The 18,277-nt window shown below is 37.1% G+C and overlaps 1 protein-coding gene across 2 annotated transcripts in view; it reads left to right on the top strand.

Annotated features, from left to right (window-relative positions):
• The window catches only part of SCYL2 (SCY1 like pseudokinase 2), a 54,068-nt gene extending 45,664 nt beyond the window's left edge, over window positions 1-8,404 (top strand). The window contains exons 13-18 of one of the 2 annotated variants that reach the window (XM_061125553.1): window positions 1,406-1,524; window positions 2,590-2,690; window positions 4,115-4,181; window positions 4,320-4,412; window positions 5,406-5,525; window positions 6,758-8,404. In XM_061125553.1, the coding sequence (XP_060981536.1) occupies window positions 1,406-1,524; window positions 2,590-2,690; window positions 4,115-4,181; window positions 4,320-4,412; window positions 5,406-5,525; window positions 6,758-7,402 (1,145 nt within the window). In that variant the 3' untranslated portion in view covers window positions 7,403-8,404. Of the gene's footprint in view, window positions 1-1,405; window positions 1,525-2,589; window positions 2,691-4,114; window positions 4,182-4,316; window positions 4,413-5,405; window positions 5,526-6,757 lie in introns of both variants that reach the window. The other variant, XM_061125552.1, reaches the window with a different exon arrangement.
• The last annotated feature ends 9,873 nt before the right edge of the window (window positions 8,405-18,277 follow it).

Genomic DNA, 18,277 nt, shown 5'->3' with positions numbered 1-18,277 from the left:
CTTTTTCACTCTCCTCTTTCACCTTCATCAGGAGGCTCTTTAGTTCTTCTTTGCTTTCTGCTACAAGGGTGGTCTCATCTGCCTAGCAGAGTTTATTGAAATTTCTCCCAGCAATCCTGATCCCAGCTTATGCTTCATCCAGCCTGGCATTTCACATGATTGTACTCTGCATAGAAGTTAAATGAGCAGGGTAACAATATACAGCCTTGACATACTCTTTTCCCAATTTTGAACCAGTCTGTTGTTCCATGTCCAGTTCTGACTGTTGCTTCTTGACCTGGATGCAGATTTCTCAGGAGGCAGGTAGTCGGTCTGGTATTCCTATCTCTTGAAGAATTTTCCACAGTTTATTGTAATCCACACAGTCAAAGGCTTTAGCATAGTTAATGAAGCAGAAGTATTTTTTCTGGAATTCTCTTGCTTTTTCTGTGATCCAACGGTTGTTGGCAATTTGATCTCTGGTTCCTCTGCCTTTTCTAAATCCAGCTTGAACATCTGGAAGTTCTCGGTTCATGTACTGTTGAAGCCTAGCTTGGAGAATTTTAAGCATTACTTTGCTAGCCTGTGGAATGAGTGCAATAGTGTGGTAGTTTGAACATTCTTTGGCATTGCTCTTGGGATTCTTCTTGGGATTGGAATGAAAACTGACCTTTTCCAGCCCTGTGGCCACTGCTGAGGTTTCCAAATTTGCTGGGATATTGAGTGCAGCACTTTCACAGCATTGTCTTGTAGGATTTGAAATAACTCAGCTGGAATTCCATCACCTCCACTAGTTTTGTTTATAGTAATGCTTCCAAAGACCCACTTGACTTCACACTCCCAAGATGTCTGGCTCTAGGTGCGTGAAACACCATCGTGGTTATCTGGGTCATTAAGGTCTTTTGTATAGTTCTTCTGTGTATTCTTTTCACCTCTTAATATCTTCTGCTTCTGTGAAGTCCATACCATTTCTGTCCTTTATTGTGCCCATTTTTGCATGAAATGTTCCCTTGGTATCTCTAATTTTCTTGAAGAGATCTCTAGTCTTTCCCATTCTATTGTTTTCCTCTATTTCTTTGCGTTGTTCACTTAGGAAGGCTTTCTTATCTCTCCTTACTATTCTTTGGAATTCTGCATTCAGATGGGTATATCTACCAAAAAAAAATACAGGCTTTTACAATTACACTGTTTTAAGCCAAAGAATATGGGATGAGTGTGTCGTGGTATATTAAATCTAAACTGACAGTAAAGCTGAAATCATTCTGATACATATGTAGGAACATTCTTCTTCAAAGCATTGATAAGGAAAAATTTGTAACTGTACTGATGATCAAGAGATTTTATATAGCTACATTGTTTTTCTGATTTCTATTAATTTTGTAGTATTGAATTATAACATTTATTTTATTCTTTTTTTTTAAATCAGGTATTTACAAATGTACATTTACCCATAAGAAGTTGGGAATCACCAAAGAGCAGCTGGCTGGAAAAGTATTGCCTCATCTGATTCCCCTGAGTATTGAAAACAATCTTAATCTCAACCAGGTAGGAATATTTTTGTGCTTTATTCTGCTGACTCTTTTATCGGCATTGAATGTATAAATATATTACATATAAACATTGGTAAAACAAGGAAAAATGTGTTGAAGAGGTATATGAAGAAAGTGCTTTTTGCATTCAAAGTAAGGAGTATGTGAGTTAGAAAGAGGGATTATTGAAAGCCTTGTTCCGTCATTCAGTTAAATTGCTCAGTCGTGTCCAACCCTTTGAAGTACCATAAAAATTATTTAACTAAATTTTAACTAAAACTTGAACTATGTTTAGACGTTGAGTTGGGCATTCTTATGAACTTCAATTATTTGAAAGTTAGATTATGTATACATAATATTTCTACTAGCTTTTTAGAAAACAAGGTTTATTTTAGCCAAACATGTCATTTTTATAATGATCTGAATAAAGAGTAATTTTTTATGCATCGTTAAACAGATTGTGGGCTTCCCAGGTGGTGCTAATGGTAAAGAACCCATCTGCCAAGCAGATGATGAGATGAGATGATGAGAGATGTGGGTTTAATCCCTAGGTTGGGAAGGTGCCCTGAAGGAGGGCATGGGAACCCACTGCAGTATTTTTGCCTGTTGAATTCCATGGACAGAGGAGCTGGCGAGCTGCAGTCTGTGGGGTTGCACAGTGTCAGACTCAACTGAAGCAGCTTAACATGCACGCACGCACGCACGCACGCAGAGTGTGTTCAGATATGCACATGTTAGGTCGTCAGTTTTGGGTTAGCTAAAAAAAATCAATGTGTAATAATTGGTGGAGTTGAATTTATTTAAGACTGCTGAGTAATAGCTGTTAGACAGCTCAGAATATAAAATTTATTGTGACATGTTTTCTTGAACTTAAAATATCACCAGTGTACAAAGATACTATAAAAGCTTGCTATGATATTCTGAGCTAAAATATGTATAATCTCTTCTTGTGTCATCAGATCTATGGATCATATTCTGGTAAAAATAGAGAATATTATGAATAACTTGTTGAATTTTTTTATTAGATTACTTTGTTGCTCACTTAAAACATTATAACTATATCAATTTCTTATTATACCAGTTCAATTCTTTCATTTCCGTCATAAAAGAGATGCTTAATAGATTGGAGTCAGAACATAAGACTAAACTGGAGCAACTTCATATAATGCAAGAACAGCAGAAGTAAGTAGGTTGAATATGAATTGCACATGGTCCAGGAGTGACATTAAAGTTATGTCATGGTTGATTTCCTAGAATATGGATGAGAAAAATTGAAGGATTTCAATTTGACTATATGTATGTAAAGCATGTAAAAATTTTTCAGCAGATTAAGTTAAACTGAGTTTAAATAGAATGTTGTTGAAAATCTGATGTTATTTCTAAATACAAAAGCATAACATGATATAATCTTAATGTTTTCTCTACATAACGAAAATTCTGTTTCTGAGAAAAATCTCTTGTCATATTAGCCAACAGCATTGTAAAGTCAGGGTGCTGATCACCAAGAGCACCACTTAAAAGTTTTTTTCAAATCTGTGAAATATTGGTGTTTTGATTTCTCCCTTTCTCTTTTATCTAACCTTTGAAACATTTACAGAGAATTCATTCCATGTGTAGTACCGCAGCATCCACCTCTTTTTTGTGTGTGTCTTATAGAGAGGATTTTCTAAATTATTTGCAAAATATTAGTATACAAAGAATGAGGGAAAAGATGAAAATTATTCAATAGAAAATGCCAGTTTTATGATTAAATCTTCACTATATTCTTTGCTCCAAAGAAAAACACATGAGTTTAGAATGCCCATTAATGTTTAATCCTGAGCCAAAGACATCTGAAAATCAGTAAAATTGATACTAGTCACGAGCCAGATCCTCCAAAGGAAGCTTTTTTGGTCTTGCTCCAGTGTAAGATAAAGGCTTTATGAAAGTAAATACACAAGATGTAGAATGACATGAAGTAGGCATTTGTATATGCTAAATATTCTGTGAGATATATACATCTATACATACATGTGTGTGTGTGTGTGTGTGTGTGTGTGTGTGTGTGTGTATATATGCTGTTAATGGATTGACTTATGTTGGCATAGGAACCCTGAAAATCTTTAAAAATTACAACAGAGAAATTTTCTATCTAGTGTTTATACTTGATGAACCTTCTTTTTTTTCCTTCCTATCTAAATAAATCTTACCTGTTTTTCAAGGCATAGATCTTGCCCGCATCTTTCATTCAGTGATTATAGAATTTATTGTTAGAAGCTTAGATTCTGAACTTAACCATGTTAAGTTCCCATATTGAATCTTGTCTCTTAGTAAGCTCTGAACTCTCATAATGGTAGGAACCGTCCTTGCATGATTTTATGACACCCTGAGTAAATTCTCCAGTCAATCTCAAATGTTTAGTTTTTAAAAAAGACTTGTATACAAATGTTACTTGTAGGGGCAGGCAGACACTAATAATAGTAAATAATGAAAAAGATTATGACTCTCCTTAATGAAATTGCAGTTTGTTTAGGTTGTAATAAATTCTATGGGCGAACTATTTTTAGGACAGGTATTTTTAAAAATTTCTTTTTATAATTTTGTCATAACTCATCTCTTTCTTACAGATCTTTGGATATAGGAAGTCAAATGAATGCTTCTGAGGAGACAAAAGTTACAAATGTTGGGTCTCAGGTAAGAAGATATTTAGATTATTCTAATTTTGGGGGGAAGAAAGTGCTTGACAGTGTGCTCCATTTCAGAAGCGTCTGATCTTTAAGTAGTCAAGTTGTGTGCGTTGTTCAACTAGTTGATTTTTTTCTGTTTTAGCAGATTGACAAAGTCTTTAACAACATCGGAGCAGACCTTCTGACTGGTGGTGAATCCGAAAATAAAGAGGATGGGTTACAGAATAAACAAAAAAGAGTAAGTTTCTTTACTGTTCTTTTGACATTCATATTTATATTATATGACTTCTATAAACCATAAATTTTTTGTTGAGAAATACTATTTAGCGTAATAGAAACATTCTTTAATTATCTTTATGAAATTGAAGTTATCAGTGGATCATGACCTAACCCATGTTGAGAATAAACATGCTTAGTATTTTTAACTTCCTTTATTGTTCATTCTCCCACACTGGTAATGTTTCCAGGTTGCCTACTTCTTGTCCTTTCTGTTGTGCTTTGCCAGTCACACCCCTTGATAAATTCTATAGTGTCTCTTCTCTGCTCCTGATTTTGAATAATAAACTATAAAACTGTAGTTTCCAGTTGAAATATTGGTTAGCACCCAATATAAAAAATATATCCACTATGAATTTCGCTAAGGGCTGTTTTCTTCTATCCATTCAACATGTCTGAGTACCTGTATGTGTAGAACCAAGACGCTGGTCTACAGAATTGTAAGAGGACATTCTGTGGGCTTAAAGGTTGGCAAAGTAGATCTAAGAAAAAAGACACTGAATTTGATGCAGATGTTAGTATCAAAAATGTTTGTTCATGTTCTTTTAAAAAAGTTGTTTAATTCTTACTTAGCTTTTGATGAGTTCTTAAAATATTTTTTGGAGTAAGATAAAAACAGCTGAACAAGAATCTCCCAATTCTATAGCTAATTCATGTTGTATAGCAGAAACTAATGCAACATTGTAAAGCAATTATCCTCCAATTAAAAAAAAAATGAAAGGTATATATTGAAAAAGGAAAAAACCAAATAGAAAACCCACAAAACTAACGTGTAACTGACTTTAGTTATACTGCTGTGGCAGTCACCAATACAGTCGTTCGTAAACTACTTGGTATTGTCAAGTATTGTCAAATGGTATTGTCAAACATACAAAAAAGCAACGTTCTGGTTTACAAATGAAATTATGAGAGTTGTCAGTTAACTTTTTTTTTTTTGCTGTTGTTTTGTTTTAAGGCATCACTTACACTCGAAGAAAAACAAAAATTAGCAAAAGAACAGGAACAGGCACAGAAGTTGAAAAGCCAGCAGCCTCTTAAACCTCAAGTTCACACACCTATTGCTCCAGTCAAGCAGGTCAGAGTTCATTTTTTGTGTGTAATTCAAGCATACTACTCTTAAGGAGTAAGATAGTATAGAACCTAGTCTCCCTACTAGTGTTTTATGAAAATGTATTTCAGAGAATACTTTAATATGTAATTTCTAAGCAGTATGGGCATAAAGGATTTTCCAGCAACTCCTCAATAAGCTGCCTAATGTATGATGTTTTGTGATAGTGCTTATTGCCAATAAAGAATAAGCTAGATTAATGGGATGGTTCTTTAAAAATACTAGGTCTGTGATACTAATTCAACTCTGCTCACTTTGAATTGATCAGGAATATTATCTTCATGCATTTATGTATTTTTGAGCAAGAAATAATTTTCATAGTCATGTTTATAACTTGATTTAGGGATTCTTACCTATATGTCTTGACCAATATTTATTTCCTTCTATGTTCCAGGCACCATTTTAGGTGCTGGTTTAAGGACAGTGATTAAGTTCTCTGCTTGGAGAAAGTTTACACTGTTACTGGTTTCAGAAATAACTTTATCTTAAAAGCTTTCTTTAAATTATTTTTGTTGTTGTCTCCTAATCGTTAAACTTTTCCCTCTGGGAAAAATTTTTGTGGGCCAAGAGGCAAAATAAAGTATTTTGTAGGTACTTATATAAGGATATAGAAATTAGAAAACTAAATTTCCACACAATTGTGATGAAAGTCAAAATACAAAAATAATGAAGTATCCTTTTCTGTTGGGCTTCCTTGGTTGCTCACTGATAAGGAATCTGCCTGCCAATGCAGGAGACCCAGGTTCTGTCCCTGTGTTGGGAAGATCCCATGGAGAAGGAAATGGCAATCTGCTCCAGTGTTCTTGCCTGGGAAATCCCACAGAGCCTGGCAGGCTACAGTCCGTGGGGTCGCAAAAGAGGCACACAACTTAGCGACTAAACAGCAACAACATCCTTTTCTATAAGACAGATCTAATGAGAAAAATGCAATTCTGCTTTTTGGTGGAGGCACAATGGGGGAGGCAACATTTCATTTAATTGGAGTTCAAAGTTTTGTTCCCTGTCATCAAATCGTTGCAAATGTTCATCTTTAAAGAACCTTAAGTATGTGGCAAACTGGGTTTGGCCTGTGAACTGTGTAGTTTGCTGTCTCAGTGTAGACGAGCTTAATTTTAACTTGTCCTTTATAATAAAATTTATCAAGCGTTTTACTAATTTTAAACTAATTTGGAATAAAGTAATTTCCTTGTATTTTTCAGACTAAGGACCTGACAGACACGTTGATGGATAACATGTCATCTTTGACCAGTCTTTCTGTTAGCACCCCTAAAATTTCTGCTTCAAGTTCCTTCACTTCTGTTCCTTCCACGGGCCTTGGCATGATGTTTTCTACACCAATTGACAATACAAAGAGAAATTTAACAAATGGCCTAAATGCTAACATGGGCTTTCAGACTTCAGGATTCAACATGCCAGTTAATACAAACCAGAACTTCTTCAGTAGTCCAAGCACACCCGGAGTGAGCAAGATGACTCTGGGAGCACCTTCCACCTTGCCAAACTTCAGCGCTGTGAGTGTTTCCCCTGCAGGAGGAAAGCAGACTCAGCAAAGACCCACAGATATGTCTGCTCTTAATAATCTGTTTGGCCCTCAGAAACCCAAAGTTAGCATGAACCAGTTATCACAACAGAAACCAAATCAGTGGCTTAATCAGTTTGTACCTCCTCAAGGGTCTCCAGGTATGGGCAGTTCAGTAATGGGAACACAGGTGAACGTGATGGGACAATCTGCCTTCGGAATGCAGGCTAATCCTTTCTTTAACCCACAGAACTTTGCACAGCCGCCAACTACTATGACCAGTAGCAGTTCAGCTAGCAATGATTTAAAAGATCTTTTTGGGTGAGGTGTCATGCTCCTATTTTTGAAGGATTACTTCAGTTTTAATCATGGGTAAGCTGATTTACATCTTTATGTAGCTGGCTTGGAGGAAGTAGTTCTATGGGAGAGTGGTCCTGTGATAGGGGAAAAAAAAAAAAAACCTGTTTTCATGCCAGCATAGTAGTTGTATGGACTCCTAACAGTTGAGGTTTTTAAAGCATTGAGGATTTTTTTTCCTCTTACCAACTCCTCTTCAGGTTTTTAAAAGACCCAACCCATATCAATCTCAATGAGAAAAAAAAGATACCTGAGTATCTTGAATAGCAGAATTTTTAAATCAAATGTTTATTTTGGCTTGTATATCTTGGTGTTATTTTAAAAGTTGAGTTGATGGTAATTGCAAGTTTCATCTGTTAAATACTACATGGTACACAGTCTACCTTCACAAGTCATTAGTCTTCATTTTAAATATGTGAAAAATCTTAATGCTGTATTGATTTGTTTGCATTTAGTACAACTGAGAAAATGATACACATAATGAAAAGGATCAGGTCATTTGCTTTTCCAATCTTATTACTTCTCAGATGAACTAATGTTTAGTACAAAAGGCTGAGCACATACTGCGAAATTTAATTTAACCTTCATTTCATTGGTTCAAACTAAAGGCATTATCAACTATCATAAATGCAAACTGATCACTGTAAATTATTTTTTAGCATGGTCTGCCTCAAGTAGTAGTGTATTTTTCTCCGTTTTCCTGGATATGTTTCGAGTCCCGTTTTCCCTCCTGTGTCACAGACAGAGAGGCATGTATGGATTTGTACAGGTATTTGACAAAGCCCTCTCTGCTTTTTCATGATGGCTGCCTTCATGCTTCATTTTGAGTTCAAACTTCAGAGGTTGCAGCATATATGAATTGCATTTTCAAAAGGAGATTTGTAAGAATTAAACTATATTTAATGAGTAAACTTTTGAGATTTCTGCTGTATTGTTTCAAATGTAATAAACTTTACTTCTCTAAAAATGAGCACTTGTATCTTCTGGCTGCTAACAGATTAATTTTCAGCTTGTTAAGTGTGACCTCATCACTTACTGCATCTGAAGTTTAATTATTTTCTCGGAATTTTAGGGTCTTTCATTCAAACATTTTTATGTTCATAATTAGCCATTTTTAGGAAGAAAAAGGATAAATTCTTCTAACATGAAACATGCTTTCTTTTTCAAGGCCTTTCTCTGATGTTTTTCTTTGATTAGCTGGTAACTGTGGAGTCTTATGCCATAGATGTCATTTGTATTTTGTTAAGTTATATTCCATCATTATAACTTTAAGCTGATCTTTCAGAGAACTATAATGTATTATATTGTAACTGCTGCCATAGAGTTGTGGATTTTAATTATCAGAAACCAGCAATCATGTAAAATAAATCCTATGAACTTTACTGTGCTGACACTACATTTATTCATTGAAAAACTATATATCCTCACATTGAACGTATACTACTTAATTACAAGATATAATTTGATAATATTGCTGGCAGCATTCAGTAAGAAGGTATTTAAAAAAATAAAAAGTCAGCTTTACGTCTGGTTTTTCTTCGAGCGGTACTTTTTACATGGTTTCAGGGAAGGACTCAGGAATGCTGAAGAAACTTACCAAGAAGTGAAAAGCACTAGGAAGATCAAATGTTTTTGGCAAATGCATTCACACCAGATTGTGTCTTATTTGTAACACAGTATCTATCTTGAGAAAAGTTTACGTAAGGAATTAAATTGCGTAATGTTGAAAAAATTTTCCTAGTAATGATTCAGTAGTCACTGTTCTTTAGGAAGTTGCGTTTTATTTTGTAAAATAACTTTATGTCAGTGTTGAACTCCTAATAAGAAAATTTACTATAACTATATAATTTGAAAGTCTAAATATAAAAACAGATTATTTGAGAAATATTTGTGATTCTTGGGTAATTTCCACATCTTGAAATTTGTTCATTCATTGAGGTAATGGTGCTATATTTTTAGAAAATTTTCTATATGTTTATCCTCTTTTCTTGAAGGTATTTTGTTTAAGTCATTTCTATCACTTGAACTCTTACCATTGCCTTTTTCTGTTATGAAATTGCCTCTAAAAATAGTGCTGTTTTTAGGCTTGTATTTCTATGTGAACAAAATTTTCAAAGTATTGGATTACCTTAAAATTATTTCAGATATTGACAGCATTTAAGTCCCTTGTGCATAGAGTAGAAAATTGGTAGTTAAAAGGCACCTGTCTCCAAAAATTACAAGAGAGATTCCCTTTATTTGAATTGGTTCTTGATTCTCCTAATGCTGAAGTGTGTGGTGTGTTTGGAGGATGCTTAAAAGGAAATGGAAATAGACTATGTACTTGGCTGGGGTTTGTTTGTTTAATTTTATTTTTATTTGGGGACACATCTAACCTTTCATGTGAATAAGTTAAGGACATAGGTTTTTGCTATTTTTTTCAACCTGTAAAATACCTCACATGGTTGCTTTTACATATTAAAGGAAAAGGTATATGTGAAAGTACCTGATAGCAAGCACAGAGCATGCACCAAATAAATTTCAGCTTTTATAAAACTTTCTATATTAAGTTGTAATTTCATGCTTTGTTATTTACTGGTCTTGATATAATTTTAGAGCAGAACAAATTATATGAATTCAAACAGTATAGGATTTTGAGAGATTATGTGTCTGGCTCTCAAACTATTACTGTGACAGTAAGAAATATATCTTACATTACAAATCCAGTATATGAGATTTATATCTGAAACAAAAGTTTCATAAAACCTTTAACACATATAGTGTATTATTATTATTCTATCCTATTAATTTTTTAAAATCTGGTTATAATCCCTAAAAGGATTTCATGATGTTGTTTGGGTAAAACTGAAATAATTCATTGCTGTCTCTCCAAGCAGGTGTAGGAGAAAGAGGATCAGAGATTTACATGGCCTAACCCAAGAAGGTTAGAGCCAGAAATAGAAGCTAGGTTTTCTTTTTTTTGCTAATCTGCAGTCCAGTGCTTTTTATCATAGTGGCATCCTTTATATCCTTTATTATATGAATTCTGGAGTTGCTTTAGTCAAAATGGTTAAATATGGTGAGTGTTATGTGTTCAGTACTTATTTGGTACCATAAATATGTTTATGTTGGAAAAATTGGTGTTGCACTGGGAGATGGAGGTGATAGAATAGAAGTGCTCAAAATCAACCTTTGGGCTTTTTCTGGGAATTGTGGATGAGAATGGTTGGGGGAGCCAGGTCAGCAGTGCTTGCAGTACCCAGACGTGTATTAATAATAGAATTAAAGCATACGATTTTGGCTGAGGAGGAAGCAGTATGGTAGAAAAAGCCATTTTACCATACTAGAGCTTGTTAAATGTTACTGATGGTGGAGGAAATGGCAGCCCATTCCAGTATTCTTGCTGGGATACTCCCATGGACAGAGGAGCCTGGCAGGTTATGGTCCATGGAGTCACAAAGGGTTGAAAATAGCGGAGCCCAGCACACACACAGGTATTGTTGATGGAAAGCTTTATCCAAAGCAGCCAAGCTGCTCCAGCCTCACAGAGAGGATTTAACTATGTGGAATGCAGAACACATAAGTAATTTAAAATTTCCTGGTAATCACATTAAAAAGTAAAAATAGATGAAGCTAATTGTAATATATTTTGTTTAACTTAATAGAGCCAAGATACCTTTTCAACGTGAATTGATAGAAAATTTAATGTTTTAATCAATAGAAAATTTAATGATATGTTCTTTTTTGTACCTCGTCTTGAGAGCCAGTGTATATTTTACACTTAGGACATCTCAATTCAGGCTAGTCACTTTTTGAGTACTTAGTAACCATGTGTGACTAATAGCTCCTGTGTTAATATAGGTATGCATGGAAGGTAAGAGGACAAAAGAGTGAACTATAGCAGTTATCACCTTGCTGTTGATATCAACTCCCAGCTCCAAATCCATCCTTCTCTGCCCTGCTTTGTGTTACTGGACCCTATAGACATGTCTCCCTTTGCCAGCCTGGCAGAATGCTAGGCTTCATCGATGAGGATCCTGTCCTAAAGTGGCGCTGCAAAGCAGTAGCAGCGTGAAGTCCCTTCTGGATTCCGGTTCTCCTTCTGTAGTCACCCCAGGAACCCAGCAGCCCAAGCAGCAGAGCCCCAGCTGTGCCTCAGGCACATGTCCCACTTGGGAGGCGCTCCAGGGGCTGCTTTCAGCCTCTTCCTCAAGCAGCTGTCTCCCGCCCTGGCCCTCTGACAGTTTCTTCACTACCGGAGGTGTGGGCGGCGGTGGTTGCTGAATGTTCCTGTGGAAGCCGCGCCTTCACTGAAGAAGTCCTATGCTCAGCTTGAGTGGTCGGGGTAGGGAGGAAAGCCTCTCCTAGTCTTTAGTTCCTTAATTCTCTTTTTCCTTTTTCCCAGCCTAGAGGTAGTACCTTTTTTTTTTTTTTGGCCACTGCTACTTTTGAACTCCTTAAGAGTGCTCTTTTTAAAAACTCTTAAAATAGCCACTTTCTACTAATTAACAATGATTTCATTAAAATTTCCTTGTTTAAATGTCTGCTTTTGTCTCCTATCCTCATCTTCACTGATAAAACCCCTCAATCTGTTAAGCCATTTGAAAATGGGGCCACAGGATTTGTACTGGTGCTAACAAAAGCTATAGGGAATTGTATATAGCCTATATTAAAATAGGGAATTGTATATAGCCTATATTAAAATAGGGAATTGTATATAGCCTATATTAAAACTTTCTGAACATTCTTTTGAAATGTGCCTTGAGTGGAAATATGATTTACCTACTCTATACCTATTTGATACAGTTCTAACTTTCTTTTTTTCCCCTTCTGTTTTTTAGACATACACTCTTCGTGGTGGCCTCGGTTGTGATGAAAACCTTTGTTTGGCTTTCATATAAAAGTAAATGAGATTGAGAGCCTAATGTCCCAAGTTTGAATGTAGGAATCAACATTCATACAGGCCCCTTCTGGGTTCCTACCAGTCTTTCTAAATGCAGTGATCAAACCAAAGTCAAATATGGGCCATGTCCATGGGCACATTAGGAGTACTTTGGAGCCAGATAAAGTTGGGACTCGGTGGGGGCATTTTTTTTTTTTAAATTCCAGGCTAAAATTATAGTATTCATACTCTGTGGAGGCAGAATGTGATTCTTTACATATTTGTTCAGTTGGAACAGATCCAAAACAGTTTTTGAGAAAATCTTGTCTCTAACAGTGGGTGGTCTTAAGACTACTTTTGAGAAGAGATGAAAAGGCCTGTCCCTGAAGTGGGATCCTCATTAAACTGCTCCAGTGGCAGAAGGAGTTGGGATTTCTATCTCCAGCTCTGCTGATCATATGGTGTGTGTGTGTGTGTGTGCTCAGTTGCTAAGTTGTGTCTGACTCTTTGTGAGCCCATGAACTGTAGCCCGCCAGGCTTCTCTGTCCAAGGGATTCTCCAGACAAGCATATTGGAGCGGGTTGCCATTTCTTCCTCTAGGAGATATTCCCGACCCAGGGATCAAACCCACATATCTTGCGTCTACTGCATTGGCAGGTGGATTCTTTTACCACTGAGCCACCTGGGAAGCCCTGTTCATATAGACCTGCCCTTAATCAGTAATGATATCTCTACCCAGATACGTGTCAGATAACAACCTTTATTGCCCAACATTCACAATCTCATTCTTGAGAAAGCTTTATGGAGGACGCTAAATGCTGAATAATCCATCCATTTCCTTAGAAATTCCAAATGAAATTAAACTCACTGTGGAGACCTTTGTCCCCACATTGCCTCGTATTAGCCACACATCAATTTCCATTTGGACTGTATTGTGAAGCTTTGCCAAGGATGACACCAGACCACTCTGACATACAATAGCTTTGAGAATCCACAGGAGAAACTTCAGGTTTCAGTTAGGAATAAACGTGCTTCTAAGCAACTATCTTTTAAAGTCTCTGACTAATGGGACAAGTCACACATTAACAGATGTGAAGTTCAGCCAAATTTGCAGTCCACCTGTAGCAAGTCCATAGTACGTTAATGGTATGCATTGTTCAGTACTTACCTTCTGACTTTATCTGATTTTTTAAATTCTTACTGCTCCTTTGCTCTGAATTCTATTTAAAAAAAGAAGTTTTGTATTATGTTCTTGGAAATTCTCACTTTGAAACAAGGTAGAGTGTAAATAAAGATGTGGAGTGAATGAATCTTGTCTCTTTCACTAACTGGGATAAGTTTTCTCAGCTATATAAGGCTCGTGTCTTATAGGCTTATTAGGATTAAATGAAGTCAATGTGTCTGAAGCACCCAACAAGGCCCCTGACATACTGTAAGTTCTCAGTAGATACCCCCCACCTTGTTTATGATGCACATAGGCCTCTGAAATAATGAACAACAGATACCTCACCAAGCATTATTTGAATATATTTATTCTTCAGAATATAAGCCCAAAATAGGTTATAGGCTATGAGATTCTTGGGACACAAGTAGTCATGAGATGTTGTTTGCTTGCTAAGTCGTCTCCGACTCTTTTGCATGAACTGTAGCCCACCAGGCCTCTCTATCCATGGGATTTCTCAGGCAGGAATACTGGACTGGGTTGCCATTTCCTCCTCCAGGGGTCTCCCCGACTGAGGGATCGAACCTGTGTCTCCTGCATTGGCAGGTGGATGGATTCTTTACCACTGAGCCACCAGGGAAACCCATAGAGATACAGGCCTTGTCATTAAGAATTTTGCACCGTGGTTGTAAAGGTAGCTGAGTTAGTTGACAGTTACAGGACGGTGTGGTACACAGTAAGTCCCCTACATACAAACAAGTTCCGTTCCAAAAGCACATTTGTCAAGTCCAGTTTGTTCCTAATCCAAGCCTGGGTATCCAGCTAACACAATGAACCATGCAGTGCACTACTGTAATAGGTTTAGAACACTTCTCACACAAATAATACATAAAAGTTAAAAAAGATGAAACATTTTCATCTTATAGTACAGTAGTACCAGCTACGTCACCACTGCTTTTACACTTGCTTCTGGACATCCTGGTCTTGAAATAAAGGCATCATACTACTGCACTCTCTGCAGCGCTATGAAGTACCCAAAGCACAGCCACTTGTCGAGGGCGCATGCATGTGACAATGTACACCAGACATGTAAACAGCTGTTTTGCATCTTTGAAAGTTCACAACTTGAAGGTTACTATTATAGGGGACATACTATATATGCTGTGACAAATCTTAATGTAAGAGGGACAGCCAACCTAGACTGGGGGAGTGGGGAAGGCTTCAGAGGAGATGGGGCCTGAATTCAACCTTGCAGGCAGTCTTTTAAAAACTGTTTTTGATGCTATCAAATGATTACTTATGAATTACATTTTCCCAAATTAAACTGGACACATGAGGGAGAGGATTACAGCAGGTAACTCCCAAGGCTGAGAATTGCTTGAATTAAGGAAGGTCTGGTCAAATGACTTGATTACGAGGAAAAGTGGAATTAATGCTGGCTGAATAAGCCAGGGATGACACCAACTCAAAGGGAGATATATTGTTATTTTTTAAATTAATACTTATGCTTCATTGAACATTTCAGAAATGTAAGAATCCACACTTGTGAGTTTAATAAAGATACACTGAAGAGATAAATCTACTTTAAAACAGTGACTGGGGAATTCCCTGGCAGTCCGGTGGTTAGAACTCAGTGCTTTCACCGTCAGGGGTCCGGGTTCAATCCCTGGTGAGGGAACAAAGATCCCATAAGGCGCACAGCCAAAAAATAAACTGGATGGTTTCTGGGGTAAAAGACTGTCTGGTGTAATTGAATTTAGTCTATAAACCACCAGAAGATGTCACTGTCTTCCAAATAATGGTCCATGACATTGGCTATTCTTCAGGTACAGATTTGAACACTGACTGGGACAGATTGATGTCTAACCTATAGAATTGAATCCATGAGGAGGATAGGACCTCACAGGAAATACTTGTTGAAGGTATGTAGGCTTGTTCCAGCGTGACTCTTAATGCCCTAGATATATTAATCCTGTTCTTCATGTTTTGAAGTTAACTGGACACTCTGGATTTCATTTGTGCTTTCAAGAAACCTTAAGGTAGTGAAAAATCCTCCAAAATATCTTCTCTGATCTTTACTTCTCACATTTTCAAGTTTCATTTTTATTATTATGCAAATGCATTATCAAATTTTCCATGTCCTATCCTGGACACCGTCTAAGATATCCTTGAATCTTTTCTAAGTCAATTTTCACAGTGTGTAAAGCAAAACTGGAACATATTTCCCATACCCTAATAATACTGGATGAAATGAACCAGTATTTCCCGTTACTTAGATGCAGGGATTTCAGACTGTCTGAGCCAATATATACCAACATATTAACAGGAAGTAACACATTAAAGAAAAATAAATGATTTTTATAGCAAGAAAGTGAAAGTTGCTCAGTCATGTCCAACTGTTTGTGACACCATGGGCTATACAGTTCATGGAATTCTCCAGGCAAGAAAACTGGAATGGGTTGCCATTCCCGTCTCCAGGGGATCTTCCCAATCCAGCTACCTTTACAACCACAGTGCTCTAGGGAGCAAACCCAGTTCTCCCTCATTGCAGGTGGATTCTTTACCAGCTGAGCCACAAGGGAAGCCCAAAGACACAGGTTATATCCCTGGGTCAGGAAGATTCCCTGGAGGAGAGCAGGGCTTATAGCAAGAGAACAGACTCAAGAATTGATCACTGAATGTCTTGTGCCAGAGGCTATGGGAATGGGATTCTCTAAGATACATGGGTTAATAATTTGTTAAAGGCAGCTACTGACAGCCAGCAGATGAGTAGATGGGTATGAATTCATCTTCAATTCTGCCCCAAACTACAAAAGAACTGAATACATCACTTGCCTTCTCCATGCCTGTTGGTTTCAACAGTAAAGTAGAATAGTCTGTCCAACCTATTTCTCTAGGTAGATATAAACTCAAAGGAGCAGTGAATAATGAAGTTAAAGTATTTCATAAATAAAAGAAACTTATATAAATTCTTTTATGAAAAATGCAAAATACTCAAATCATTTCATACTGTGTAAAGGCATCCTGTATTTCTGTATTTTGATTATTTGACTTTAAAGATTTCATTAATAGGAAAAATTTGGGAAATTCTTTCCATTAATTGGGGAAAATTTAAATTTTCATTAATTGGGAGAAAATATTTAAGCAGTTACATTGATGAACTGAAAATAGAACTTGATATGTTTCTATTCCATGTATGCAGGCTTATGTTTACAAAGAATTCTAGAGACCATTTATTTAATAATGGCATAAAGTTATGTTCCTACTAGGAATATAGAGCCAAATAAATTGAAGTCCAGTACCCAGCTCACAGTGGACTGAAATGTAATGAGACTAACAATGCTTTACTGTGGACTGTAAACAGCTGTATAATAAAATGGGTGCATTTGTAATCAACTGGTTTCAATCCTGGCTCTACCAAAAAATTTTGTAACTTTGTAACCAAAAACCGCGTGACTGTGTAACTTCTTGAGCTTGCACCTCAGTTTCCTGAAAGGTTTCAGTTTCCCTTCAGTGGCTCTGACTCTGCGACCCCATGAACTGCAGCAGGCCAGGCCTCCGTGTCCATCACCAGCTCCTGGAGTCCACACAAACCCATGTCCGTTGAGTCGGTGATGCCATCCAGCCATCTCATCCTGTGTCATCCCCTTCTCCTGCCTTCAATCTTTCCCAGCATCAGGGTCTTTTCCAATGAGTCAGCTCTTTGCATCAGGTGGCCAAAGTATTGGAGTTTCAGCTTCAACATCAGTCCTTCCAATGAACACCCAGGACTGATTTCCTTTAGGATGGACTGGTTGGATCTCCTTGCAGTCCAAGGGACTCTCAAGAGTCTTCTCCAACACCACAGTTCAAAAGCATCAATTCTTTGGCACTCAGCTTTCTTCACAGTCCAGCTCTCACATCCATACATGACCACTGGAAAAACCATAGCCTTGACTAGATGGGCCTTTGTTGACAAAGTGATGTCTCTGCTTTTTAACATGCTGTCTAGGTTGGTCATAACTTTCCTTCCAAGGAGTAAGCGTCTTTTATTTTCATGGCTGCAATCTCCATCTGCAGTGATTTTGGAGCCCAGAAAAATAAAGTCAGCCACTGTTTCCCCATCTATTTCCCATGAAGTGATGGGACTGGATGCCATGATCTTAGTTTTCTGAATGTTGAACTTTAAGCCAACTTTTTCACTCTCCTCTTTCACTTTCATCAAGAGGCTCTTTAATTCTTCTTCACTTTCTGCCAAAAGGGTGGTGTCATATGTATATCTGAGGTTATTGATATTTCTCCTGGCAATCTTGATTCCAGCTTGTGCTTCCTCCAGCCCAGCATTTCTCATGATGTACTCTGCATATAAGTTAAATAAGCAGGGTGACAATATACAGCCTTGATGTACTCCTTTTCCTATTTGGAACCAGTCTGTTGTTACATGGAGATAATAACTGTTTGGTCATTCTACTTTGTCATTTCTAGTTTTTCATTCTCCTTTGTGAGAATGAAATGAGATCAGAAAATTCAAGTCAGCAATGACTTGAAATAAGGAAGCATCGACTACAGAATGAGATAATTGTTCCCAATGGACACGAGTTTGCGCAAACTCCAGGAAATAGTGAAGGGCAGGGAAGCCTGGTGTGCTGCAGGCCATGACGTCACAGGGTCGGACTCGACTGAGCGACTCAACAAAATTCCCCCCCTTGGAAAGGGAGTCTTATCAGACTTGGGTGGCTGGTGGCAATCTTAATCCAGGGGCTGGTACATCAGTGTTTTATGTTAATTTCTCTTTATTTTACTATTGGTTTGCCCTATTGTTTGATGGAACATTTTAGGGA

Source organism: Dama dama, chromosome 22, assembly GCF_033118175.1.
Source record: "Dama dama isolate Ldn47 chromosome 22, ASM3311817v1, whole genome shotgun sequence".
NCBI classification, from domain to species: domain Eukaryota; kingdom Metazoa; phylum Chordata; class Mammalia; order Artiodactyla; family Cervidae; genus Dama; species Dama dama.
This window is presented reverse-complemented; position numbering and strand designations above follow the sequence as displayed.